Source organism: Atheta coriaria, unplaced genomic scaffold, assembly GCF_025399875.1.
Source record: "Atheta coriaria isolate IRGN ID8LTWV9N9 unplaced genomic scaffold, Caltech_Dcor_3.1 hic_scaffold_9_pilon, whole genome shotgun sequence".
Classification (NCBI taxonomy): Eukaryota; Metazoa; Arthropoda; class Insecta; order Coleoptera; family Staphylinidae; genus Dalotia; species Dalotia coriaria.
In genome coordinates this window covers 5,798,262-5,825,531 of record NW_027045451.1, presented here as the reverse complement: position 1 = coordinate 5,825,531, position 27,270 = coordinate 5,798,262, and the positions used below count along the sequence as shown (strand labels likewise).

The following is a 27,270-nucleotide window of genomic DNA, read 5'->3' as shown; positions in this document are numbered from 1 at the left end:
TTATTCTGCTATGTATGATGGAGACAAATGTAAAAAACCATAGATCATCAAAATATGTCCAGCCGTTTTTGAGTTATAAGTGATGTAACTAACACGACTTTTTTTTATATGAAGTTGTATACACATATGTGATGATCAATATAAAATTATGAAAATTTTCCACTTAAGTTACATTGGTATCCAAAAGTGATATAACAATTTAAGAAGATGATTTGCACATTGAGGAGCGCTCCGTTTTGTCTTCACTCTTGATTTTCATCACCTTTCGGGTTGTGTTTCTGAGAATGCACCTTTTCCGTCGGCGTCGCAACGTCACAATCTTTTCTCGCTGGTGTGAATAACGAAAGTCATCGGGGCGTTGCGCGACATGCAAGCCCGTTGTAAAAATATTCCGTATTTCATCCTTCCTCGCAGGCGGCGAATATGATTATTAAGCATGACAGGAAGTGCAGCGCGCAGGGAAGAAACCTAACCGCGTGTGTAATTTTCAACATCGATACCACGATATGAATAACACCAATGAAGCACATAAAATTTTCATAATTTTCAAATTAAGCGCTCAGCTGAACATTTAATACTAATGGATCATTTTAATATGCTAATATTTTAATATCCTGCGATGCATGCGGGAAGAAATTAATTAGAATTTTTCGTAAACTATATTCGAATTGTGCGCACACGAATTAAGTTTTTGGTTGGAATTAAACGGAATCAAACGAAAGTGGAATGATTATTCGGACGAGATAATTTAACATCTCTTTTGCTACCTGCAGCAAAATATCTCGGCAGTCAAGAGGAGACTTGCTATTAATCCAATCTGAATCGTTTTATTTTTTTATTAATATCATCGGCGCGCGGTGTGCGCTCTTCTTTTGTTTGCGTTTCATTTGGAAACACGCCGCGGATCGGAACACATTCGTCTTGTTTTCGTTTTTAATTTCTACCGAGCCGAGTTTCAAGTATTAAGTAGGCAGGTACTCAGAGATTAATTCGTCTACAAAACGTTTAAAATTCTTTTGTCACCTGGTCAATTTATTATTATAACATAATACTTTTTAAATAAGTAGACTAAAAAGGTAATCTAATAGTGAAAAAAAAATGATTTTGGAATTTTTCTTGATAAAATTGTTGCGAAATTAATTTTTAAACATTATTTATAGAGATATTATTCTACATTAACAAATGTTAGTTACATCATTTATAACTTAAGAACGGCTGGACAGATTTTGTTGAAATATGATTTGTTAAATACTTTGTCGCCCTAAATAGCAGAAAAACTACTAAAATATCAAAAATTATTAGTTAAAGGGTGTTAAATAATGAATGGAAATTGGTATAGAGTTTCTATCATAATTGTAGCTCAATAATTAAATCTTAGATGGCGGTAAAGTGCAATAATAGCTATTTTCATTTCTTTAAAACGAAATTACGAATTGTTTGATACAATCGACGATTTATATTAAAAATTACTGAAACAAAGTCGCGGGTAAAACCAAATATATAGATAAAAATACAATTTTTTGTGAGGAAGATAACGAGTAAAAGAAAATCGATAGAAATACATAATGCATATTTATGTAGACGTTTGTAGAAGTTTGATGGAAATGAGCATCAAGCAACTCATCTGACAAGCACCATTTTCGAGGTGGCTCGCGGCTCGTCGCCGTTATAGTTTATTCATAACTAGTGGAGGTAGTTTAATTGGTTTCTGGGTAATGAACCGAACGAGCCCGCGCGGCACGTTCGATGTGGTTCGACCAACAACAAGCTATGAGCTACTCTTCGAACCAGAGAGCTACTACTAGCAATTAGAGAACAGTGGACACACATACACATCCACTGCACACCGCCAAAACAAAACAAAAGCAACACGAGCGCGCCGAACGAGAATTGGTTTTTCGAAATGTTCAGCAGTGCAGCTTTGTTTTTATTTTTATTTTTTATTTCACAACCAACCATGGATAGCTCCGCATAGGGATATAGCCCTATACTTATACGCAGTCGTAACTCAGCCATCAGCGAAAAACGTTTTTAACGGCTTCGAAACTGGGCTGAGCAATTTATGCGCCAAAACAAAATGACGCGCATAAATTCGTCGTCCAATCGTCGGGTTTCAGCACAGGCATAGGAATACCGAATACGTTTTTTAACAACTTGAATTGAGTGATTGAGTATATTTTTAAGCTTAAAACATCTCAATACGAGTAGAAACAAATATATATCTATACATTTATATCCAACGGGCTTATCATGGGGCGCAAAGCGTAATTACCTTCGACGTAAATTATCGATCGAGCTGTTAATAATAAAATTAATTGGTCATTATAAACGTCGTCGCGTTTTGTTATTTATCGCCTTCAACGGGTACGGGTACGTTCGGCAGAGCATTTATCGCATGGAATGTAATTTTAACATCATCAATATGCACAACGCATAAGATAAATACATAAATTCAAAAAATTTAAAATTTCACCAATTTAATGCTAAATTAATACATGCAGCGACACCTAGTGACAATTTTTTCAACTTCTGTCAGCAATGACTTTATATTACAATATAAAGCAGATATACCTCTTAAATTTGAATGTGTGGCCAACCAGGTATTAAAACATCCAAAACATGTTCTTTCTTTCTGCATGGCAGAGTGAGCAGCAGGTGAGGAACCAAAACTAGGGAGTATAATGCAAACGCAGTCAATGAGCTTCGAGCTTGTTCTTTATCAGCGGAAATCGAAAATGTACGGAAAAAATATCCAACCCTCCTGGCCACAATCTGCCATACTCTAAACGCCATTCCGACAAGGTGTACGCACACTAATCTATAAAATGTCTTCCGAACATCCGACCACCTTCGAAAATTATGAATCCTGTCCCTATTGTTATCGCCTAATTCTATCAGAAAAACTCACCTAACCGGTGTTAATATACATACATTTCAAGGATTAATTACTAGACAAAACAAGTCGAAAACATGTGAAAACACCCAAAATAATAAAATAACACAAAACAACAGAAAATAATTTCGCAGAATGACCCAAAACAGGAAATTTTACGATGGCATGCGACAACTTATTAACTTAATCAATTTTCGTCTTTTTTCACGAGGAGAATTCTCAATGAAATAAACTCATACCCGAGCAGCAATTAAACGCCCATCGTCCAAGCATTAAATAATTACACCGCGCGTGTTTGCTGATATAAGTACGCATACACCCAAAACAAAACATTTCTATTGTAATTTTTTGCGTTGCGTGGCCACGGTGTGGTGTTATCTTCATATTTTGTTTTTGTTTACACGCGCGCTTCGTTTTTGATGAGCTGTTATTTCGCGTTATGTCGTGTTATGTGTCTCTGGTGACGTATCATGCATCTGCATTTAATGAACACACACGCTCCTCTCCGCGGCTGTGTTTTAGCTCTACAGGCGCTATAGGATTCAACATTCTAGGTTTGTCCCTGCTGTGGGTGCGTTGCAGCGCGGGCAACAATAACGGCCGCGCATAATGGTGACGTTTATGATGGCGCGCAACAGTTTATGCGCGCATAAACATTTACATGCGCAACGGCGCGCGATGCACGCGCGCTCACGTGGCGTACCATCCCTTCGCCGCCACCACCGCCGCCACACAATTTTTAAGCTCAAACAACCGTGCGATCATTGCTTACAACATGCATTCCGATGCATTTCACTTGTTTCCCATCAATAACATTCAATTTTTTTAGTGTAAAAACTTAAATATTGTAATTACTAATAAACGTATAAGGGCGATTTGCACATAAATGTAATTTTTATATCGAACAAGGTGCGTTTAGTGTCAGTATGCTGACAACAAACCATTAATCCGTAACATAAATATTATTTTATGTCAATAACACTAAGTTTTATAATATTAAATGGAAACCAGCATTCGACACAAATCATTTGCAAATTTTTATGTTCCTAATAAAAGTACTTAACTTTTAACGCTTAGAAACCCATGTATCTACCTGTATCTACCCACCTATTACTTAATTATTATGTATCAGGTGTTAGTTCTAATTAATACACCGATAATCATCACAACGTGCAAGACGCAAAGTCACAATACTCGTAAAAGATAAGTTTTACTCGACATTTTTGTGAAAACAGGTGTTTTTTTCACTTTATTGCGGTTAAATTATTCGAATATGCATGCCATGAGTATTTGTTCAAGGAAAAACGCATGTTTGATGAGATGATGAGTAAAACAGCTTGAAAAACGAAGAAAATTATGCGCGGCTGTCCGTTCAAGTATGCATTATTATGGTTTATTTGTTTGCTCAGCATGAAATACACTACAAACAACGCATTTTCACACTTTCGATACGAATCATTGTTTTTATGTAAACAAAACTTCATGGTGAACAAATATTTACGTTCTACGAAGAATAAACTAAAATTGACAACTTAATTATTCTTTAAAAAATAATATTTTAAAGTAAATGTAAAAAAATTGATTTTTTTAATGTGAGAAAATTTAAATTCAGCGTTTGCAGCGCCGGTGAAGTTTCTGCAAGGGCTGATAAGCCACTCCGCACTCAGAGCGTCGAACGCAAGCAATTTCACAAACATTTGCATATCAAGATGCATTAAGGCCGCGCGAGTACATTCGTTCGCATGAAATACATTAGCATCGACATTCGGATCGTTAAAATATTTGCACATCGACGACCCGCACTGCTTCTCTCTGTTCAGCCAAAAGCGCTGCTTATCGAGAAATTAAACATATACCTACTTTAAACATTTTTATTTATCACCTTTATCACGGGATAATATTATTGCATTTAAAAACGCATCCGTAACGTTTAAAAACAACAAAATTTAAATTGCAGAAATTTCTCGAAAATATTTGCATTTCAATTTATTAAAAACGCTCAAGTTGACTTTTAATGGTTTACTAATTGCGAATGATGGATTGGCCTCACAATCATCGGAATGTGTTTTTATTTTTTCGCTGCAGCATGCACCAGGTGAGTCCCGGAGTTAAATTCCGATTGTGTCTATACTATACCATAGTATACCAATCGAGCACTCAATAAAACCCAAGTTTCTCCTCTCGGAATATTCGTTGTATGTGTTTTTTTATTTCGCTGTGGCCGCACGACACGATATCGTTTTCGATTAAATTATGTACGCGCTCGTAAAACGTTTCCTTTATTTCTTCGCGCGGCGCGGTGTCGCGGCGTGCGGCGTTCGCAATTTGCGAAACGTTCGAAACGCCATAAAACAAATATTTATTGCGCATCCCCTATATCCGTTCGTTGGCTGCTTTGTGTCGACGCAACAGCTCCACGAGCCGAAGAGGTTGACGCCGATAGAAATCGCATGATTTTTATGTTATCTCGCCCGTGGAGGCGCGAGACGCGCTCGCCCCATGCCCCATCGTGCGATGATGCAGTCGTAACAATAATATTCTCTTAACATCTGTTAGAATTTTTATGCCCGGCTTTAAAAAGCCAATAAAATCGTTTTTAACGCGCGTCGTCCTCATCGTCCTGTGCGTTTAGTGGTGGTAGTCGACACTAACATCGCGATATCTATCGTATCGGCCCGTTAATTTTACGACAACGGTAGGTAGTTGGTATTATTGTCGTTATTATTGTCATTATGTCGGTTTAAATGTTTGTTTTCCGACAGAAAAAACTACAAATATCCACTTCACTTTCTTTTATAACCTCAATAATCTGTTTTTGACAGTTGACATTGAAATTAACCTATAAATATTTCATTTGTTTACATGATATTATAACTTTACGGTGTGTATTTGTTATGGTCTATAAAGTTACACGCGTAATTGAATCAATTATCGATTTTCACGTGTATTACATGCTGGCACGCAATTAAAGCGCACCGCACGCATCATCACATCTTGTCGATAGCTGCCTTAACCGCAAAATGTTTAATGCGACCGCAAGAAGTCGTTGATTGTGGTCTATGTTGCTAATACGTTGTTTACTCAAACAAGTTCAAACATAAAAAGTAGGTTGTAGTACTTGTATAAAAACCACAGTTGACTTAAGTCAATTTTATGCTACAATTTGTATTATGCAGCGTATTGTAATTATTGTTGGTAATTTCCCTCTGGCGACATGAAAATAATATTTGCAAAAGTTGCACAAATCTAAACTGACTTAAGTCGGTTAGCTGCACCTGTATTACAGCCGTCGCAACAATGGCGTTTGCGCATTGCGTTCGTTACATTTAAGTCATCCGAAGTATGGCGCATTTTTGCGTCGCACGTCGCGCGCTGGAAATTTATGGCGTACGAGATCCATCGATGGCCTTCCACTTTACATCGCCGATGGAGCCGCAGCAACTACTACTACCAGCCTACAGCTCCAGCGCGTTTTGCATTTCGCGACGAGATGAGAAACACGCTGACTTTGTTCGTGCGTTTCGCATCGTTCGCTCGTTCGCTGTTCGATCCGTCGGGCAATCGTCGAGCAATCGTCGGCGAAATGCAAAATAAACATTTTTCTTTCAGTCTTGCAGATACAAACGATTCACACAATATTCCCATCAAAATTAATTATTATTTTGGTTGTAATATTAAATAATAATTATATTAAACAAGACAAAATAGTTTTATATCATTTTTTAATGAATTTATTCTTGAAAAGTGTAAAGTTTTATATTTTTACACAAAATATTGATTTGGATGAGTTTGGCAAACATGTAGTTGAATTGTTGGTATGATGATTGTAGGCAGAGAAGATTCACAAAGCGAGAGATCAAAAGATATATAATCTCTGTAAACAAGCCATATATTCAAGCATTCAATTTCGATCCGATCGAGTGCTTCGAGTGCATTTTTTTCACTTCGTCTTTAACCACATCCAACATTCACATCTCTTCAACTACAACGTTGAAGGCAAGAAAAAAATCGCTGAATTTTTGTTTGTTTGCGCGAACATTTGAAGATTTCTTCAAGTCGTTGTGGAAATTATTCCGAAATGCGTTGCGCATCGTTTAAACGCCGTGCGCGGCCGATTTATTATTTTTAAGCGCGCACTTTCGGCCGACTGGATTTCTATAATTGCTTTCCGGGGACGGGTGCTGAGTAGTTGAAGCTACTGCTCCGATGGGTTCCGATGCACCCCGCGACGCCGCCGTCGGAATAAAAATCCACGGAACGGCGTTATCGCCGGCTCGCCCGGCGCGCGATATTTAAGATTGTCGAAATTGCTTAAACTCTCCGGCGGCGCGCGCGACTATTTGCATAAAGCGGTCGTTACGTATTCGTCCCGCAAGGAGGGTTTAATTGCCTAACTGCGAGTTAAGACGGCGCGACGCGACGCAGCGCCCAGAAAGGAAGCCACTCTCATATAGAACTAATTAAATAAAGCGCGGAAACAATTTTCGGTTCAGATGCACGCGCGTGTGGGAGTATGGGTGAGAGGAAGTACGAAATTACCCCTTTTCGTAGCGGGCGCGCGAGCGTTTTCGGGTTGGACGGGGGAACCAATTACGCGATCAAGTCCCAACCCACCGTGTGCCAAGCGAAGCGTACTTCCGAAAGACGCATCCGACGCGCTCTTCAACGCCGCGAAACAAAACGCGAACGAAAACGAATAACATTCAGCGACGCACCCAAAAGAAATCATTTTCTCATCTCTACGCGCCGCCGTGCACGCAAAGCTCGCTGGAATATGATGAAATTAATTCTCATCTTCTCGTTTTTTTTTCTCTATCTCAACGTTTCGAGAATTTCATTTATTCCGGCGTCACACATCCTCTGACAGGTAGATAAACTTTTTTCTAGTTCGCGTCTCACACCGCATCGAATCCGAAGCGCATCGAATTAATTTACGTTTGCTACTCGGTCGCTTGTGAGTTGTGTTAAAAGTTGAAAGAAATCGAGACTCCGAACACCAGCCCAGCCGCATTTGATGTTGTGATGTCGCTCAGAGACGACGAGAATTCTTTCACCCAACGTGGAAAGCACTAACAAACTTTTTGGGTACATCCAGCCCCGAAGATGAAAAAAAAATAAAAACGAAGAAAAGTAGAAACGTGCGACGGCAACATCGTTACCATAAATCCTAGTGAGCACGTCGTGTTTACGTATAATAGGAAATTAAAATGGCTTTTAGATGCGAGATAACGGATACATATCCTGAGATTTTTAAACTCACGTTCACATCGATTGAATCGTCTTGAAAAATGTATCAAAACAACTTTTACACACACACAGCGAAACACAAAAATCAAGAAATATAAAAAAATACAATCTAATTGCAAAGGTTATATTGTGAGCGCGCTAAACATATATCCGTTAAATTATCTTAAATTATAATGAAAACCTTGTGCTGCCTGTGCAGCGGCCACTTTTCAACCTGCCACTTATCGTCATTATGCGGTGTGTAATTGTGGCTAAACCTGAAATTACACATCTACTCCTAGATAATTGTGAAATTGCGGCCGTGGCCGGTGCGATTGTTATGATTATTAAATTCTTTCGCTTACCGGGGTGCCCATCTGTTTGGTGTGCGCATTCGGACACCCGGGTGTCTGTGGGTTTCTTGCTGCTCTGACAAGTTGTCATTATTTTTGAATGGATTGGTTTCCAGCCGGGCGCAAACGACCATCATTTACACCAATATCAAACGGATTGTTATTTTACAGCCGTTAAATGTATCAGGAATACTTTCTCTTTGATGTGATGCACAAAATTGCATTGTGTGAATATTGTTTCGCTTGTTTTTGTGTTTGTTGTTTTCGCCGCGTCGTGAGTTATGAATCCCCGGCGAGAAAACCGCACCGCCGCATCACCGCATCGCGCACGCATAATGCCTGCGCCGATGTTAATGACCATCGTTCTACATGGTCTAATTACCGTATAAATATGCAGGAGTACGGCCCCTTTGGCCGCGCCGATGATACGAAACGTGCGCGCTGCCTTTCTTTCTTTCGACGCGGCGCTCGTGAGAATCGTGCGGCTGTGCGGCACATACATATACACACTTGGGGCTTTGAGCGTGGGTTAAGAAGCGTCCACGCAGAGCGTCTTCGCCGCCGCTGGCCGGCCGCGTGGCCGTTTCTTTCGTCGCATTCGTTTTGCCGCGCGTTAACTTTTGCCTCGGTGTGCCCGGTGCGCGCGTTGTTATTGTTCGTCTTCGCCGCCGAGCGCATATAAGGCCGACCCGACTCGCATGGACCTTCGTTGCGTCCATTACGGCCTTATTGTGTTCTCCGCCAATAAATAATATTCTTTATATGACGGCGGTGCACGACCACGACCGGCTTCGGCTTTCAATTATCTTTTTCTCGAGACTTCGAGAGCGTCTCGCGTCGAGAGGGCCGCTCTGTTCGATGTGCGCGCGCGAGTCCGGGCCCCGATTTCTAATTAAGTCCATCTGTTTCTTAATTGTCTTGTTCGGGATACGCGAGATGGCCATTTCGGACCGGCTTTGTTTCTTATGCACTTATGCTTTTATACTGTTGTAATATTTCCAACAACATAATTCAATACAAACTTTATTTCTCTTTGAGAACATTAAATCATCAAGCATTTGTCAATACGGAATTAAAACCCCAGTATTTGAGAAAATACTGTTAAAATATGTTATGTTAGTAATCAGTAATGTTAGAGTTCAAACCTTAATTAAAACGCATCTTTGGAGCGGCAATAGTAGATTACAAGAAAAAATTATTCTAAAATTGATTAGAAACACTTTTTGAAATTATATTATCTGCTACGTACTTGCAGAAGGTTAGATAGCATGGATCAAAATCGCGGGAAATAAATTTCAGATGTAGACATGCTGCTGCCACCTATCGCCCAAGTATGGAATTACGGCTACTGCATACCATCTGTTTAGTTCGTATTTTAGTTTTAAATAATTCCTATCCTAAACTTTAGTTAAATGACTTAAGTTAACTGATTTATTACTCTTTAAATCACTAGACTTATTACAATTACAATGTTTCTGCACAATAACTTTATTTATCAACTTATGTCTATTTATACACTGCAAGTTTCTTTTTCATGATTTGTCTGTAATAATCGAAAACACTAGCACTACTTTCCTTACACAGCTTCAATGCTTCAGTATAATTTGCTATGGTAAATATCCCTGTAGTATGTGAAGCTACAATTGAGCCTTCAAAACTGTCAAAGACAAAAATAAAACTAGCTGCAGCTTTGCTCATCTGAGTGGTTGTAGGATCAACATATAAGTTGCCATCTTTATCCATACAACATGATATTCCAGCAACCAAGAATTTCATATCAATTCCAGAATCCAAAAGTGCTAAACAACAAGCATTTACAGCACTTGCAATCAACTAAAAACAAATTTTTGTTTAGATAATTTCTTAGTAAAAACTGATTAATTGGTACAAATTACCTCTCCACCACTTTGCATTTCTTGCACAACAATTACAATAGATGTTCTTGGATATAACACTGACAATAATGAAGTTTCACAAATGTTTTTTAAAATTGCTTCATGGAGTCTGTCTCCAACTGTGGGTAAACCAGACTTAGGTCTGTAGTGCATTTCTATATGAGCTTTGTCTATTAGAATTTTCGTGTTCTTACATTCTGTTGGACCATACACACCAGCAACAATAGTTGTTTTACCTAAAAAATGTAACACTGAGTGTAAAAATTTGTTATGATTGTTTAAAAACTGACACTTACCTTGGGAATAAAGTGCTGAACCATCAGGTCGACTCAAGGTGTTTAAATTGCAGTGTCTTCCTTGCATCCTCGAAATATTTAAACTCATTATTTCTTAAATATTATTATTTAAACTGTGCAGAATATTCAGGTTAGAGAAATCACGCTGTTATATAGTTACACTTAAATTTCATAGCTGGCGCTACGCATGCCAAAAAGTACCGATTGATTGTGTCAAAATAAGTCATAGCCTATTTAAAAAATAATTTGATACATTAAAAGCGAAGAACTTTTGATACATAATATGTACATGCTTCAATTATGTTAATTTCAATTAAATATAGAAATGGTTATGTTAATGTTGATTAATATTTTACATCAGGAATATTTCACTTAGCCAGTGGTACAGAAGGCAATCACCTGTGTCAAGGCTAAGCCTTCCCCCTAACCACCAAAAAATCGTATGATTTGTACAGTTGTACATGCTGCAATTTGTGCAATTACTCATTGTTGCAGTCACCGACTAGTCCTGTTGCCGTCACGCAGGACTGCATTTCATCATCCATATGGCAGCCGAAGAACCACCGAAAATGGAAGATTTATCATTGAGCAATGGTAAACCCTCTCCTGATGAAGATGTGGTTGATCCCTGGAATGTTGTGGGTTCAGCAGACACAGGAATAGACTATGAAAAACTGATCAGTAAGTTATAACCCTTTGATTTTTTATAAATTAAGTTAAAAACAAGAGATATTAAAACTTTTAATCTAACATCATGAATCAAACAGAGTGTCAGCACTTTTTTGATTATTGTACTATGATAATCATAGTTTTAAAATCTGTTAATTATTAACAGATACCTTCAATAATCTACATCCTGAGTATTTTATTGTGAAACAAATTATAATTACACTTCAGAAGTTTAAATATAATTGAATTCTTTTAGTTTGTACTATTTTACTATGATTACTATGAATAAAATGCAAAATCTTTTTTATAGAACGTTTTGGCAGTTCTAAAATTGATCAGGAATTGATCGATCGTTTTGAGAAAGTCACTGGCAAACCGGCTCATCATTTCCTAAGAAGAGGACTGTTCTTCTCTCACAGAGATATGCACTCAATTCTTAATCAATATGAAGCTAAGAAGCCTTTCTACCTTTATACTGGCAGAGGACCCTCCAGTTCTTCAATGCATGTGGGACATCTGATTCCTTTCATGTTCTGCAAGTGGCTGCAGGATGTCTTTGATGTGCCTCTTGTGATACAACTCACTGATGATGAGAAAACCTTGTGGAAAGATTTGAAAGTGGAGGATGCTCTTAAAATGGCAGATGAGAATGCTAAGGATATTATTGCTATAGGGTTTGATGTTAGCAAAACTTTTATTTTCTCAGACTTGACTTATATTGGGTAAGTTTTACAATAGTTAATTACATGCAAGTGATTTAAAACTTATTTTATTTTCATCAGGCAATGTCCCGAATTCTACCGCAATATGATCCGTATTCAAAAATGTGTGACTTTCAACCAAGTGAAGGGTATTTTTGGTTTTGGTGACAGCGATCCAATCGGAAAAATTGCCTTCCCAGCCGTGCAAGCCACCCCATGCTTATCAACCAGCTTCCCTGCAATTTTCAACGGCAAGAAACTGCCGTGTCTCATCCCATGCGCCATCGATCAAGATCCTTACTTCAGGATGACTCGCGATGTTGCTCCAAGACTAGGTTTTCAGAAACCCGCCTTAATACACTCGACATTTTTCCCTGCTCTTCAAGGTGCGAAAACAAAAATGTCCGCATCAGACCCGACATCAACTATCTACCTAACAGACACACCGAAACAATTGAAGAATAAAGTCAATAAACATGCATTCTCTGGTGGACAAACTACTGTTGAGGAACATCGAAAAATAGGAGGCGATTGCAGTGTTGATATTTCATATCAATATCTAACATTTTTCTTGGATGATGATGAGAAACTCAGTGAAATCAGGAAGAATTATACCAGTGGTGAACTACTCACTGGAGAACTCAAGAAGATTTTGATCGATACTTTAACACCGGTTGTTCAGGGACATCAAGAACGAAGGGCTAAGATTACCGATGAGGAGTTGCGTTTGTACATGACTCCTAGAAAATTGAACTTCGAATGTTAACGATAATGTTATCATGTGTATGAATATTTTTGAATTTCCCAAGGACGTCCGACTACATTTTGAATGAATTTATTTATTTGCGTATTTGTACATTTTTCACTGCTGTTACGAAGTAAATTATTGCACAAGGAGACAAAAACCATTATTTCAGTCTAGCAAACTGCATGAATTTAACGAAGTATTTCGAAATTTGGAAAATTATTTATGATGTATTAACAGATATTGCATGAAAACAGTGAGCTAGTTTTAAATTATTGTATGTTGCATAATTAGCATAAATAACGTTCTATTAGTTGTTACTTCTTAATTTTCATATTGTAATAATACTAATGATTAAGTGCTTAATTTAAAATTACATTTAATACAGCTCTGATCTGATAAGAAGCTTCATAACCTTTTAAAGTAAGATCCGGCTTCGAGACCGGTCAACCTTCCATTTATAAAAATTGTTATAAAAAGCTAAAAAATGGTTGATCAACAAAGACGTCGTGTGGAACAAGAAATGACCAAACTGGTCGATGAAATTGACCGCAATTACTTGCGTAAAATGCAGGTAAAACTACCCAAAACCCTAAATTTAAGGTTACCTAAAACATGCTTCTCATGACTTATAATTATTACTCTGTTGAACAACATGCTAAATAAAATGAAATATATTCTTCTCAGGCGACAATGCATCGTTGTGCTGCACGTTGCTGCGACGATGGTAACGTATCACTGGATAGAGTTCAACAATGTGTGGAAAACTGTTCGAAACCATTACAAGTATCACAAGATTATGTCCAATCTGAGATTCAAAGTTTTCAAAACAGACTTCAGAGGTGTGTTATGGAGTGTAATGATGATATCAAACTTAAAATGGGACCAAATCCTTCCGAATCACAGGTAAAAAGCACCAAAACACATAAAAAACAGTTGTATAAAAATTAATATGATTTCTAGGTGGATAAGTTTACAGCAATGTTTGAAACTTGTGCAACAAAATGTGTGGACAAACACATTGACCTGATACCACAGATCATGAAGGCAATGAAGACTGTCTTATCAAAACAACAGAGTGAACAGCAATCACATTATAAATAGGATTTATAAGAAAGGTTGATAACAAAAGCAACTTGGGCATTTTCCATGCATTTGTTTAAAGAGTTACTGTTAGTGTAGAATGTGAGATGATGTTGTCAGTGCAACAATATTGATACTGTGATTTAACTTGTTGTACACACACCACTGATGAATTACTGCCTGATTATTATGTGAAAGTCAGTAGGGGTGAAAAACAGCCATTATGCTCATAGGTTTATATGTACAAATTATATTACTTTTGAAACCTACATCAAATTATTTTAAACTAGGGGGAATGATTGCAGGCCTTCAGGTTTTTCTTTATTCTCTCCTTAGGTTTTAGTCCTGGTCGCTCTTAGGGGATGTGAGAACTCTGAACGCTTTTAATATTAAACTCTAGTTTATACTAACTTTACCGGTATCCCTCGTGCCACACATGACGCCTGCGTAATATAAGTACACTTTGTAGATCGTTTTGCTTTGTTTAATGCCGTCAGTAGATCAGGAATGTGTTGTGGTTTGCTAGTTGCTGATTTAGGGAGCGATGAGATATCAATATCTACAAAAAACACTTGCGTCATTTTATAACATCTTTTAAATGTTTTACGACATACCTGTTGATCCAGGATACCATGTTTTTAAGTCAAAGTCCAACCAATGCGTTTTCTTCTCAGTTGCTGGCACCCAATAACTAACAAAGTTCGTACTCAACACATCACAATCCAAATCGGTTACATTATACAAATTTCCAATGATACAAGGACAACAACACATAATATAGTATTGATTCGTGCCCCACGGTTCGATAAATGATGATTTCTGTTGTAAAGCAACACTTTTACAGCCAAACAAAAGAACCACCGCGTTTATGCGCAATTTCTCGAGTCTTGGATACCGAATATATTGCATTCCATCACCGTGACCACTATACATAAAAATATCACAGTTGGTAACGTAATCTAGAAACTCCTCTTCTGTCGGTTTCTTGCCAATCATAGTCTTCCATGTTTTAATCCAATATTTTTGAAATGCGCTCAATCTCTTTTCCATTTGAGGTAAATTTGCGCTGGGATTCAACAGCATACCGCCTTTTAATTCATTTAGTTTGATGATTTTCCTTCCATTTTCGATTTCTAATTCATGAGCATTAAACAGAGCATAGGTGAAGTGGAAAGATTGCATTCTAGAAACTGATTGTTCAGCCAAAATGTCAAGCATTTCCCATGGTATTTGATCAATTGTGCCATCAACTATTAAAATAATAGGATTACGTTTCAATTTGCCGAACGCTTCAAACTTTTTAATCGATTTGTATAAATTGATTACTTCTTGATTCGTGATATCTGGAAAACAGTATTCTAGGATTTTCTTTGTTTGTTTTTGATCTATAAACCCCTGTGCTCGGAGAAGATGTTTCAAGATTTGATGATTCTTGGGGGAAATATCCGTCCTGTTATAAAATAGAAAGTGATTATATTTTTAATATGAATTCTCTATGACAATTAAAAACTTTGCACTTTACTTAAACTTACTTTGTATACTCATCTAAAAGTTTCTGCACCTCTCTACTAATCTCTTCCTCTACTTCCACTTGACTAAATCTGCCAGACAACAAAATCCGCCACTCTGCAAGCCATTTATCCTGCACAAACTTAACATGCTGCTTCAATCCATGATTAATCCTCAACTTATACTGTGAATATGTCTCTTTTATATTGCCATGCAGCCTGTTCTTCAACTTAATGTATCCTGTATTAATCTCCTCTAAACTCATATTTAACTCCTTGATAATATTAATTGGATTACCCCAGGGATCCACAGCTGGGTCAACTTGTACAGTTAAAGGTTTAATGGTATTCTGTCCACATTCAAATACAGTAATCTGAAGAGCTGTTGGTTTGATTTCCATGCCACTCTGACAATAATTCATATTTGTTAACTGAACTAGTGTCCATTCTGGTGGCATCATCTCCATTTTATTAAGGATATCTTCAATGCTAATCTTAACTTGTGAATCTGTGCAGCAGTTAAACTGCAAATGCTCTGAGTCCATTGGAAAAACATTGTGTGATGAGTTGTGAGAAGCTTTCTCAAAGAGATTGATTGCTAATTTCCGAAATATTGGACAGTGTGCTTCAACAAGATGATAGATTTTTGTGAGTTCTTCAGATGGATCATTTTCGTTTAGAATTGTGGCTTGCAAAAGGTGTCTATCTGCAAAATATTTACATTTTTGATACAATAAATAACATAAATTAAACAAATCTTACCTCTGTAAGAACCTGATGATATGTGAATATTATTCAATTGATTATTTGTTTCATCAATAAGCTTTTTACTTGCATCCTCCATCGTAAACAATACGTATTATTAATTGTTTATTAAATATTTGAGTAAAAAACCGTTACTAACCGTCTCACCGACTAACAACCTGTCAATTTTCAAATTAGACATACAACATGATAAAAATTTTATTTTGAAAGCTAAACATTACTTAAATAATGGAAAACTTGTTACAAATTAGAAAATATAAAATTTTGTAAACGCAACTTATCAAATATTGTTTATTTGTATAATTAATTTAAAAATCAAGAAATAGAACAGCGCATGCACCAAAAAATTAAACAAAAACATCTGTTTTGATCTGTTTGCTCCTAACCAATAAAAACATCACCGACGCAGCATCGCCGCTACCAAAACAACTACAAAAGACTATTAAAATAATTGAATTGCAAGTTAATTTATTTAGCTAATATAAATTATTAATTAAATTATGGCGGACACCGTGGTCAACGATATTTTCTCTTCATATCAGAAATATTTGGACAATGAACAAGAGACGCGCGAGGTAAAAGCACAACCAAACAATATGCATACAATTTTCGATTTACTAAGAAAGAATGGATAATTCTCTCCAGTATTCACAGAATTTGTTAGTGATTAATTATGAATATCACAGAATTATCTAATTTGTCAATTTTACACAAATATTCGTCATATTGTGTAATATTTTAGATATAAGAATATCTGAATGCAATCATTTTCAATTTAAAACAAGTTTTCTTCTTTAATTATAGCAAATTAGAACAGTTGTGAAGGAAATTGAGACTCATGCTAGAGAAATGATAACAATTCTGCAAGTTATTCATCAGGAAAACTGTTTTGAAGAGAGTAAGTTACTATTTTCTGTGTGTTTTCTTTAAATTATTTAATTACCTATTTCAGTACCACAAGCCTGTCTTAAAACAAGACAAGTCTTTGAGAAGGTCCGTCCGGAATATGTGAAGCTCTCTGCATTAGTTGTCAGTGGGCAATATTACAGATATAATGATCATTGGAGATTTGTCACACAGAGATTGTGCTTTATTGCTGCCTTAGTGGTTTATTTAGAAGTTGGGATTTTGATCAGTAAAGAAACTTGTGCAGAAATCATTGGAGGTAAGATATTAACGATAAATCAAAAATGTTTTCAGTAACCTGTTTAAATTTTAGTTAAATTGGACCACAAAGAAGGTTTTCACTTGGAGTTAGAAGATTATTTGATGGGAATTTTGCAGTTATCATCCGAACTTGTATGTTTATTGCTAATTATAAGTTATAACTGATATTTATTTCATGCATTTAATTTTAGGCACGTTTTGCTGTGAATGCGGTAACAAGCGGTGATTACAATAGGCCTATGGAGATCTCCAAGTTTGTATCAAACATCAACGCTGGTTTTCGACTATTGAACCTGAAGAATGACTCGTTGCGGAAACGTTTTGATGTTTTAAAGTACGACGTGAAGAAAATCGAAGAAATCGTCTATGATCTTTCTATCCGTGGATTAAAACCCGGTGCACAACAATCTACTGATTAATGTTAAACCATCTATCGTATTTTGTAATCTTCACTACGGCTCGATTAATGTTAAGCACTTAAATAATAAAAATAACTTGGAAAAGTTTAAAAATCAAAAAGATGTTTTCAGTTTAGTTCATTCAAGTAAACGTAGATGGCGGTCATTTTAAGGCGAGTCCCTAGCTATTTCGTGCGGGCTCCACGTGTATATGTCGTCACTTCCGCTACGACAGAGCCTTGCTCGGATTGTTGTGTAATTAATCAAGATCCCCACCACCGCTCGTAGTAATCGTGTAATTAGACGTGATTAGAAGAAATACGTAATGTCAACATGTGATTTTTTATTTTTTAAGTGGATTTATAACGAAGAATGCTTTCAAGTTAGCATGTTTTGCTGAAAAGTTCTTTAAAATGGTCGAAATTCATGTAGAAAATCATCGGTTGTTGTCGACGTTGCCGATGATGCCCGAAGATGATGGAGGAATGGGTCAAACCAGCGACTTTTACTCAAATTTAAAGGGACTGGATATTGTTTTAACGCAATATCTGGCTGAATATCGCCGCGAAATAAATATTAACGTTATTAATTGGTAGTATAATTGGTGTTTGTGTGTGTTGTTAGTGTCAGGGAGTGATTGGCATTCGACACGCGTTGCGGTCGGCATGAATGAAGGTACTCGGCTAGTCAGTGCGGCTCTCGCTTCCCGCGCGCTGGTTGGCGTGCTCTCGCTAGTAAACGCTTCCATGGCAGGGCCGCCATGATGGCTTTCTGTTCGACGCGCTCAACATGGAAAGTTACGATGGCGTTTTACTGTATTTGTGACTGAGTGCGCGCCAGCGAGAGCGATGGGAACGTGCTAGGGAAGCCGCATCGCCCGCTCGTTGCTGTCGCGGACGGCCCGCGCGTCGCGATACGCCACGCGGACGCTGGATAGATTTATGTTGGCCGCGTCGCGTTACAACTGCTGTCAACAAGGATGTCCAAGCTCTCGTTTCGGGCGCGCGCCCTGGACGCCGGCAAGCCGATGCCCATCTGCATGGCCGAGGAGCTGCCGGAGCTGCCGGACTACTCGGTCATCCATCGGGCCGTGCCGCAGATGCCCTCCGGCATGGAGGAAGAGGAGGAATGTGTAAGTCTCGGGGCGGCGACGGCGCTCGTCCGCCGCGCCGACACGGCGTCCATCTTGGCCGCGCGCGTTCAGCGCCAGCACGACCGGCGTTTCGATATTTCGCGAGCTTTTCATGACGTGGAAAGCTCATAATTGCATGGGAAATGTCGATTTTGTGCATGAATTTGCGATTCACGGTGGCTGGCGCCAGCGCCCGCGGCTGTCAACCAAATTTTTTGGCTCGCACATGACGAAAACATTGTAAACAAATTATTTTAATTTGATAACAGATCTCGCGCTCAATTTCGCGGAAGAGTGACATCAAACTATGAATGAAATTCTTTTTCAGTATTGTTTACGTATTGTTTATTTACATTGTGATCACATAACCCTAAACTGAGTCAAACATTATCTGCAATTAGATTAGGAATTGACATCAAAATAAATTCGACTTAGCAGTGATTAATTCTAAGCAACATGAATTTTAGGAGCACCATCTGCAGCGTGCTATTTGCGCCGGGCTCATCATTCCTACTCCCGAAGTGTCGGACATTGCGGACAAATCTGTGCACGATATGCTCTACCCGGCCAACTATAAACAACCACGCGAACTCATACACATGCAACGTGAGTAAAAAACAAAAGTTGTTGATATGCAATTTTTTTCTTAGTTGCAATTGGTTGCAATTGTTGTAGTATTCGTTGATAGCCAATTGTTTACAAGATTTAGCACTGCAGTTGATTGAATTTGTATGTAATTGGTGGTGTTTTTTAGCTTTCACTATGGAACAAGACATACCTGATTATGATATGGATTCTGAAGATGAAAGGTGGCTGGACTCTCAGGCAAAGCGAATCGATTTGAAACCGCTCAAGTTCGAAGAGATGATGGACAGGCTGGAGAAGAGTAGCGGCCAAACAGTGGTGTCGCTTGCCGAAGCCCAGGCATTGTTGAAGGAGGATGATGATCTCATTATTGCCGTATTTGACTACTGGCTGAATAAACGCCTGAAACTGGTACGCTTACAACTATCAAAAATTAACTCAGTTGCCTTGTGCTTGTTTACATTTGTCTTTTGTTTTTTTTAGCAACACCCTCTATTATTGGCTGTGAAAACCGAACATAGAGCCGGCACGGCGGTGAACAATCCTTACATCGCGTTTCGCCGTCGCACGGAAAAGATGCAGACGCGCAAAAACCGGAAGAACGACGAGACCTCCTATGAAAAGATGCTGAAGTTGCGGCGGGATCTCTCGCGCGCCGTTAGTCTGCTGGAGTTCATCAAGAAGCGTGAAAAGACGAAACGCGAGTTGATGCAGCTCACGGTGGACGTGTACGAGAAACGCTTCCACGCGAAAGACTTCAGCGGAGCTATCGCCGCCGAGTTTGCTGCGCAGAAGGCGTCACGGCCAGCATTCACACCTATCTTCCAGAACAATTACACGAATCATGCGTGGAATAACAAGTCCGGTATCAAAGAGGAACAGCTGCAACGCGGTCAAAAACGGCCGTACAAGAAGCGCAAACACAAATCTTCGCAGCTTGGCCATCAACGCTTACCGACACACGCGGACGGTGCTGGCGGGGTTTCATCTGAGGATGAGCTTGTTGCGCCGCCTTCACCCGAGCCTGAGGAGCCTGAGGACGAGGGTCCTTTTGCATTCAGACGGCTCAAGAACTGCAGTTATCATATGGTAAGTTAAATTTAATAATCTTAGAGGACTTTATACTACATATCTTCTTTTAGCCGTTGCCACATCAAGGCAACTGGCCATGGTGCTCGCAGGATGAGCACGGCGGCGGTGATCATCGGTATCGGTACACGCTGACTTCTTTAAACCACCCGCGAACGTGCGTTGGTTTTGCGCGGCGGCGAATGGGACGCGGTGGCCGAGTGATACTCGATCGACTGTCTGCCGACGTCAACGACTTCTGGCGCATGATGGACTACACGGTGTACGATTCGACGGACGCGGTGACAGAAGCCGCGGCGTGCGCTAGAACTGAGATCAAAGTGGAGCCGCAGGAGGACTCGCTTCCTGCGGCGGCGAGGACAAGTGTGAGTGAAGTGTGCGATGTTTCGTTATCAACCGCGACGACTGTGAGTGAAGGTGTCAAACAAGAGTCATCTGATGACCTCATATTTGACTCACAACCATCCACCGTCCAGCAGCCTCCGCCACCTCTGCGGACTAAACACCTCACAAAGGAAGACCACGACGAAATGCTGGAAATCCTACAATCTGTTCGGCGAGATTGGTAAGTGCAAATATCAAATATACTAACAAATATTGTGAATTAAACAACTTTATTAATTAGGTTACACTTTCGGCCGAAAACACCACCTCCGGATTGGAGTCCGCCGTGCGACATGCTACCGGCGGATGAGGCGTTTGCGCCTAGTGCCAATACGCCGTTCTCGCTAGAGCTGCGAACATTGGACGACAGCGATCTCTTCACGGAGCAGTCCTTTGTCAGCGCGCCACTCCTCCTTGACTATGACCTCTTGCCGGAGGTACCCGTCACGGACACGCGGCAGGCATCATCGACACATTCACCTCCCCCAAATACGCTTATTTCAACGCGGCGCGACGACGACCACGTGGTCGGCTGCTCTAGGTTTAGTGTTAGTGATGGCACGGCCCATGGGACTGTGTCTAAGAAATCCGACAGACTGCTGTGCACCGTTTCGAGTACGAGTACCTTCGCTAGTCCCAAGCTGTTGAATAGTGTTGCCGCGACGCCGGCGTCGCCTGCTGCAGCGCGAGCTGCCATCGCAGCTGCAAGCGGTGTACTCGCCAATTCCACCGCGACCGGTTATGATGCACCTACGACGATTGGCAATGCAAATGGTATTGTGACGTCATTAATTGAAGGTAAGGTTTGCAGGCGTAAATGTAGTCAGATGAGATTTTAATGGGATTCTTGTTATCTCAGGTGGAAATCGGACGAGAATGAGCAAGTATGAAACATTCAATCATCCATACGCGCGACCTCCGGTGGGAAATAACTTGTCTGGAGGCGGTAATAGTGCTTTCCGTGGTCTGCATACATCCATACCGCTGAACAGCCATAGGTAAGCAGTTTTTAACAACGTTTTGAGGGAAACAAATAACTTATGATTGGTTTTTGTTTAGTGCCAACATCTTGGAGATTCCAATGAGTGGCGACGCGGTTGCGGACGCCGTTTCCGCGAAGGGTCAGTGCGACGCAGATGGCAGTTCGCCGTCGAATAAAGCAGCAGCGGCAAACAAGTCCATCGTGCGAAAAAGCCTCGTCATGGAAGTGACGTGATGCCTAACGATGCACGGGCGGCCGACCGTCCGCTCGCTACACCACTTCGTTATTCGCTGGGCGAAAGAGCGCGTCGTTATTTCGTTACGTTTAACAGGACGCGCAGGAAGACGACTTAGGATAGGTTACGTTTTTTTGACGTTTGCCGTTTAACGTTTGTTTCCCGACCGTTAGGCGACCCAGAGCGTGCCGCGCCAGGCAGCGAGGTACCTAGCTGAAACACAACAAACTAAAGAACATACGAATTTTACGCTTAATATTTTAAACAAGTAAACACAAAAACTGGAAATTACGATTTCTCAAACAAGAACGACTCTTTACTCTTCCTTGCTCCAGTACTGGAAACTTTTGTACATAATGCGTTGAGCTAAAGTTCAGCTTAAGTATTTTCGAACAAATTTAAAACGTTTAACTCGATCGTACATGAGAGGAAAAGGGAAACAAAAATTAATGGAAATTAAAGAGGACAGTCATTCTAGCACCCAGCAGACAGTCAGAACCGAGATTTTTTAAACTTATAGTATTATTGTGTTCATACATTTAGGCGATCGAGGTCTCGATCGGCTCTTTAGTTAGCTTTACATGAGTTTCAATGCAGATATTTGAGGGGAACCCATTTTTGCAAAGAATCGTCCCCGCCCGCTCTACGAAAACTTATTGTCTACGACTCGCGCAGGACGAGTCGCATAATTTACTAGAAACAATTAATAAAACCTGAGATTCACTCAATTCATTGAACGAGAGTTTTTGCGCGACACTATGAATGTCGCATTACCAACTTAAAAGTTTCGACGCAAATAAACGCAAAACACGTGGAAAATGTATAAATAAATTTCACTCTAGGTAATTTAATTTATTATTTTTCATTTTGTAATTTGTATCGATAATGTTTACCTAATTAGTCATAAGGATAAATGAGGCTGTTAAATATTTTCTAGTAACTTATAACAAAATATACACACACACACAAAAATTATGTTGAGAACAAGCGAAATTTCCACAGATTTCAAATTGGCGGTCGAAAATACAACTTTGTACTTATACTATTAGCAAATATTTGATGAAAAATGTAGCTCAAAAAACGTCACTTTCTTATCAGTTAACTTATTTCGTAGTGGAAACGATGTAAATACTTGATCCGTGGATGATGGAAAACATTAGACGCATTTTTAAAGCGTAACTTAAACATGAATATGAAATAAGAATTAATCTAGGTGTTAAACTGTCGAAAATGAAGAAACTAAAAAAAGCATGTTAAGATATCAACTTTTCTCTTTGTAAGTGTCGAGCAATTCGAGAAAATGCCGCCTCACCCCGCAAACTAATTAATTGCAAACAAGAAATTTAAACGATGTATTTAAAAACAGTGACGCAGAGTCGTATACATGTAATTAAACTGTATAATTAATATTGTAATTTCATTGATTGATTACTCATTGCAAAGGGAGTGTGAGGAATTTTTGTAAATATAGGCGATAGAAAATTGTAAAATGAAAACGACAAAAAAATTTATGCAAAAGTACGTGGAAAATGAAGAAAAAAATGTATTATAATGAGAATAATATTTCAATATTTGAAAGCGAGATATTTCCATCAGGTACTTCATTCGTATTCGCACGCTCTAGACATTCGATTGCATTCGATTGAATGGAATCGAGCTATGAGCGTGCAAAATGGATAAACTGAGCAGTGTATGTTTTATAAACAGAACAGAAAAGCGATATAAATTTAATAATTTATGATGGAAATTGAATATTGGATGTTAATTTGATTGAGACATGTTGATGACACTCGAATGATACTTCCCAAAATGTTTGTACTATGCAAAGTACGTTTAAAAAACAAAACAGCCAAAAGCGGTACCACAATGACCGAACACAATCAACAATGGTGAAACAATAATTTTGCTTGAAATGGCGGGAGAGTATAAGTTTGGTTAGCTTCAACGTCAGTGGTACCCGTATTAACACTAAACAAACTAGCAACTGTAACTACGAGATCGGTACTTACTCCACAAATGTGTCTGTATCTTGTCGCAGTGTCGTCGAACGTTCTCGAAACTAAAGACGGAAACTTTACTGTTGGGCGTTCGTCGCATGCGCGCCGCCATTTCGGTTATTTTTTCGGGCGTCCGCATCGCTGACAAAAAAAAACGAGCATAACACATAAACATGACAAGACTGATTGTAATTTAATGCCATTCTGGGCGCGTGCGCGACGAAACGCTCTACGGCCTCAACGCCTCAAGCAAAAAATAATAATATTTAAAAAGCTGTACATTTGCAGTTTGCGATTCTAACGCGAAACACTTCATACTAAACGTTTAATTGGTATAAAGTAAAAATCAAGTAATGTAAAATATGCTAGATTAATTAATGATTTAATTGAAGATGAAAAAAAAAAAAGGAATCAATGGTGCAAGCTACAAATTTTCATGTATGTAAAAACGTTTCAAACTTCCCTATCTCTCTTCATCTTTTAAGACACAAACGAAGAAATGCTAAATATGCAGAAACATTTTTAGTAATGAAATAATTATTGATAATCTACACTTACCTTTGTAAGGGCGCTGATGTGTGAATTTGTAAAAAAATTGCTTGGTTAGTTTTATCATGAACAAGTCAGAATTGAAGTAAAAAAAAAACATGTAACAAAAGAAGAAACATTCCTTTATTGTAAAACGTTTGCGTTTGTGAGTTCACATTTTGTTTGCATCAACAAAGACAAATGCTATCGACCGATTTAAACAAAATCTGTTACATAATGTACATATAATGTAGAAAATGTGATTTTAACTTTAGTTTAACCTAATCGATTTGCGTTAAGGCGTATTAAATTAAGCATACTAATTTTAAGTGATTGGCAAAAGTTTAGTTCGTAATATCGAGCGATGCGCGCCGCCGAATTATGCACGCGCGCGCGTCGCTCGCCATTTTGGTAACGATGTAAATTATCTTCATTTTATCTTGCGAATTTTTCGATTTCCACTTCGAGAATTTATGATTATGCGCGATTTACGATTCATATATTATATTATATTTGTAATCATTACGGGTCCCAGATGGAAGGTGTGCTGACGCGCGACTATTTGAAAACGATAAAAATTCGACGACAAAAAAATGAATAAAAGTGAAAACACAAAAAAACCTAACGATAAAAATGATGACGTTGAAAATGGATTATTATAAAATATTTCAATGTATATTTGTAAATATGTGATTAGGTATTAATATGTGTACGAGTGATCAGTGAGAGAATCCGCGCTCGATGCGGGGGCGGAGAATTTCAAAAATCGAAACAACAAAAAAAGAAACAAAAGCAAAACAAACACACTTTGTTTTAATTACGCAAACCACACGCAATAAATTCTCAACCTTTTCCTACTTCTATAAAATTATGTTGAAGCCAATTAAAAAGTGTTTATGACAAAATGGCGTCGACACTGATTTGAAGGCAATTTATTAACAATTATCGAGTGCAAATTATAATTTACGCGTCAATTGTGAGTGTGAAAGGTGGTTATTAAAAGAAATTTGCACTTTGTGCGTAGTGCAATTACAATACAATAAATATTCCGTGAAATGTTATTAATTGCGACTTACAATGGGAAAACCAAGTGCAATCGTGAAATTACTATAAAACTATTTACACAATTCGTATATTGATCACTTTTTTCAACAGTTACACGAAGTTATGTAGTTCCACTATTTATTTTTATTCTCCAGCCTTTTATCTATCAATTTTTCACAAAAAAATCATCAAAGTTTTAACCGAAAAATAATTTTCTTAGAAAAACTAACCGTTAAACCATTCAATAATTTTACCTTGCATAAGTCTGACAATATTGCTACAAACCATTTAATTCAATTGCGTAACAAAATCCACGGTTATATAAATGAATTTAATGTCTTCAGTCGCGTCAACCATTGAACTCTTGTTTTTGCATTCGACTTGCATGCGACCTACGCAGTTCAGCGTGAAACTTTTGATACGGCGGCGATTGCTACCGTGCAAATGGCAATGACACAATTTGACAATAAAGTGCAATTTAAATCTTGGAACAACTTCAACGAAGCGTTTTAACTAACGTGTTGCATAAAGTGAACATGAAAATCTTATGCAAATAAATAACCATGCATAATAGCTGCACAGTAGCATGTTTGGAACAAAGTGCAAGTAAGACAATGTGACAAGTAAAATTAATTTAATTAATGTACGCATTTTCTTAGAATTTGTATGATAAAGTTTAATATGTTGAGATTTTTGTATTGGCAGCCATTTTAAATTCTAAAATGTCACCGATATCCTGTTTATTAATTTTAATCTCAATTTTTATTGTTTTTAAATTTTTGAACTCCAATACCCGTTGATATTAGCATTTAGTTTATTTCCCGCTTAAAATCAACTAATAAACTCAACAATACCCAAAGAAACAATAAAAACCAATCGAATAAATAAAAAAATGGCGCGCGGGACGAAACGGAGGCGTCTCGTGCACGAATTCCTCACATAATTCACATTCCAGTGGCGCCGGGTCGCCGGTTCGTTAGCACATTATTTATTATTAAATTCTGCCTCCAACTCTTCGAGAACAACATCAATAGCGAACACAGCAAGTATAAAAATGTTTCAACCAAACACCACTAACATAACCGTGAATAAACCGAAGGCCGCTGCCCGTCCAACTTCTAATTCAATGTTTCGGTCTGCTCGCAAACATTTTGGTGTTCGAATGCGCGAAGAATTATTGACTCCGGGCGCTACGGCTCTCTGGGATTTTCGGCGCGAAGACAGAAGACCTTGCGACGGCGCCAGGCACCTCCGCGACGTGCGTCGAGCGTCTAGCGGCAAAAAACAAGCGCACGCTTTCGGCCATCTTGTGCTAGTGTGCATATTCTAATTATTGCGTTACGTAAGTGGACCGTTTCGTTCATTCATCATGGCGGACGTTTTTAATGTACCCGGAAGACTCCAATAAGCGTATTAATTTTTTCTCCAAAACTTTTGACTAATTCAAACAACATTCAAATTAAAATTATACATAAAACTATATTGTATATTTTTATGCATTATGCTATATTAAAAAAAGATTTCTCGACGTCGAAGTTGGTCGTAAAAAATATGCAACTTTAGTGTTGACTAATTATAATTTGTTTATTAATTTA

At 38.4% G+C, this 27,270-nt stretch overlaps 6 protein-coding genes across 6 annotated transcripts; 4 read left to right on the top strand and 2 right to left on the bottom strand.

Annotated features, from left to right (window-relative positions):
* Positions 1-9,944: 9,944 nt before the first annotated feature.
* Rrp46 (exosome complex component Rrp46) lies at positions 9,945-10,850 on the bottom strand. Its single transcript, XM_065311256.1, has 3 exons — positions 10,664-10,850; positions 10,368-10,603; positions 9,945-10,305 (listed from the first exon to the last, which is right to left on the bottom strand). Exons 1-3 carry the CDS (start codon positions 10,749-10,751, stop codon positions 9,979-9,981), a joined length of 651 nt encoding a protein of 216 aa, XP_065167328.1. The 5' UTR covers positions 10,752-10,850; the 3' UTR covers positions 9,945-9,978.
* A 233-nt stretch (positions 10,851-11,083) lies between these two features.
* Positions 11,084-12,938, top strand: TrpRS (Tryptophanyl-tRNA synthetase). Its single transcript, XM_065311254.1, has 3 exons — positions 11,084-11,344; positions 11,643-12,054; positions 12,115-12,938. Exons 1-3 carry the CDS (start codon positions 11,209-11,211, stop codon positions 12,797-12,799), a joined length of 1,233 nt encoding a protein of 410 aa, XP_065167326.1. The 5' UTR covers positions 11,084-11,208; the 3' UTR covers positions 12,800-12,938.
* Positions 12,939-13,210: 272 nt separating this feature from the next.
* LOC135798411 (protein FAM136A) lies at positions 13,211-14,151 on the top strand. The gene is made up of 3 exons (XM_065311258.1): positions 13,211-13,352; positions 13,466-13,684; positions 13,742-14,151. Exons 1-3 carry the CDS (start codon positions 13,266-13,268, stop codon positions 13,880-13,882), a joined length of 447 nt encoding a protein of 148 aa, XP_065167330.1. The 5' UTR covers positions 13,211-13,265; the 3' UTR covers positions 13,883-14,151.
* On the bottom strand, positions 14,096-16,465 carry Sse (extra spindle pole bodies like 1, separase). The gene is made up of 4 exons (XM_065311253.1): positions 16,132-16,465; positions 15,394-16,075; positions 14,476-15,311; positions 14,096-14,420 (listed from the first exon to the last, which is right to left on the bottom strand). Exons 1-4 carry the CDS (start codon positions 16,211-16,213, stop codon positions 14,263-14,265), a joined length of 1,758 nt encoding a protein of 585 aa, XP_065167325.1. The 5' UTR covers positions 16,214-16,465; the 3' UTR covers positions 14,096-14,262.
* Positions 16,466-16,492: 27 nt separating this feature from the next.
* Positions 16,493-17,820, top strand: trsn (translin). Its single transcript, XM_065311255.1, has 5 exons — positions 16,493-16,709; positions 16,939-17,032; positions 17,087-17,299; positions 17,354-17,433; positions 17,493-17,820. Exons 1-5 carry the CDS (start codon positions 16,635-16,637, stop codon positions 17,718-17,720), a joined length of 690 nt encoding a protein of 229 aa, XP_065167327.1. The 5' UTR covers positions 16,493-16,634; the 3' UTR covers positions 17,721-17,820.
* A 541-nt stretch (positions 17,821-18,361) lies between these two features.
* E(Pc) (Enhancer of Polycomb) lies at positions 18,362-25,433 on the top strand. Its single transcript, XM_065311260.1, has 8 exons — positions 18,362-18,831; positions 19,299-19,437; positions 19,586-19,827; positions 19,900-20,505; positions 20,559-21,070; positions 21,131-21,687; positions 21,749-21,887; positions 21,949-25,433. Exons 1-8 carry the CDS (start codon positions 18,679-18,681, stop codon positions 22,103-22,105), a joined length of 2,505 nt encoding a protein of 834 aa, XP_065167332.1. The 5' UTR covers positions 18,362-18,678; the 3' UTR covers positions 22,106-25,433.
* The last annotated feature ends 1,837 nt before the right edge of the window (positions 25,434-27,270 follow it).

Bases quoted from the DNA above. Each gene is read 5' to 3' on its own strand.
- Rrp46 (XM_065311256.1), bottom strand. From the start codon at position 10,751: ATGAGTTTAAATATTTCGAGGATGCAAGGAAGACACTGCAATTTAAAC. The intron at 10,604-10,663 runs GTAAGTGTCAGT...TACATTTTTTAG, and splicing joins TTCAGCACTTTATTCCCAAG to GTAAAACAACTATTGTTGCT. The intron at 10,306-10,367 runs GTAATTTGTACC...ATTTGTTTTTAG, and splicing joins AAATGCAAAGTGGTGGAGAG to TTGATTGCAAGTGCTGTAAA.
- TrpRS (XM_065311254.1), top strand. From the start codon at position 11,209: ATGGCAGCCGAAGAACCACCGAAAATGGAAGATTTATCATTGAGCAAT. The intron at 11,345-11,642 runs GTAAGTTATAAC...TCTTTTTTATAG, and splicing joins AGACTATGAAAAACTGATCA to AACGTTTTGGCAGTTCTAAA. The intron at 12,055-12,114 runs GTAAGTTTTACA...TATTTTCATCAG, and splicing joins TCAGACTTGACTTATATTGG to GCAATGTCCCGAATTCTACC.
- LOC135798411 (XM_065311258.1), top strand. From the start codon at position 13,266: ATGGTTGATCAACAAAGACGTCGTGTGGAACAAGAAATGACCAAACTG. The intron at 13,353-13,465 runs GTAAAACTACCC...TATTCTTCTCAG, and splicing joins ATTACTTGCGTAAAATGCAG to GCGACAATGCATCGTTGTGC. The intron at 13,685-13,741 runs GTAAAAAGCACC...TATGATTTCTAG, and splicing joins CAAATCCTTCCGAATCACAG to GTGGATAAGTTTACAGCAAT.
- Sse (XM_065311253.1), bottom strand. From the start codon at position 16,213: ATGGAGGATGCAAGTAAAAAGCTTATTGATGAAACAAATAATCAATTG. The intron at 15,312-15,393 runs GTAAGTTTAAGT...ATTTTATAACAG, and splicing joins CTTTTAGATGAGTATACAAA to GACGGATATTTCCCCCAAGA. The intron at 14,421-14,475 runs GTATGTCGTAAA...TGTTTTTTGTAG, and splicing joins ATGGTATCCTGGATCAACAG to ATATTGATATCTCATCGCTC.
- trsn (XM_065311255.1), top strand. From the start codon at position 16,635: ATGGCGGACACCGTGGTCAACGATATTTTCTCTTCATATCAGAAATAT. The intron at 17,033-17,086 runs GTAAGTTACTAT...TACCTATTTCAG, and splicing joins GGAAAACTGTTTTGAAGAGA to TACCACAAGCCTGTCTTAAA. The intron at 17,300-17,353 runs GTAAGATATTAA...TTTAAATTTTAG, and splicing joins TTGTGCAGAAATCATTGGAG to TTAAATTGGACCACAAAGAA.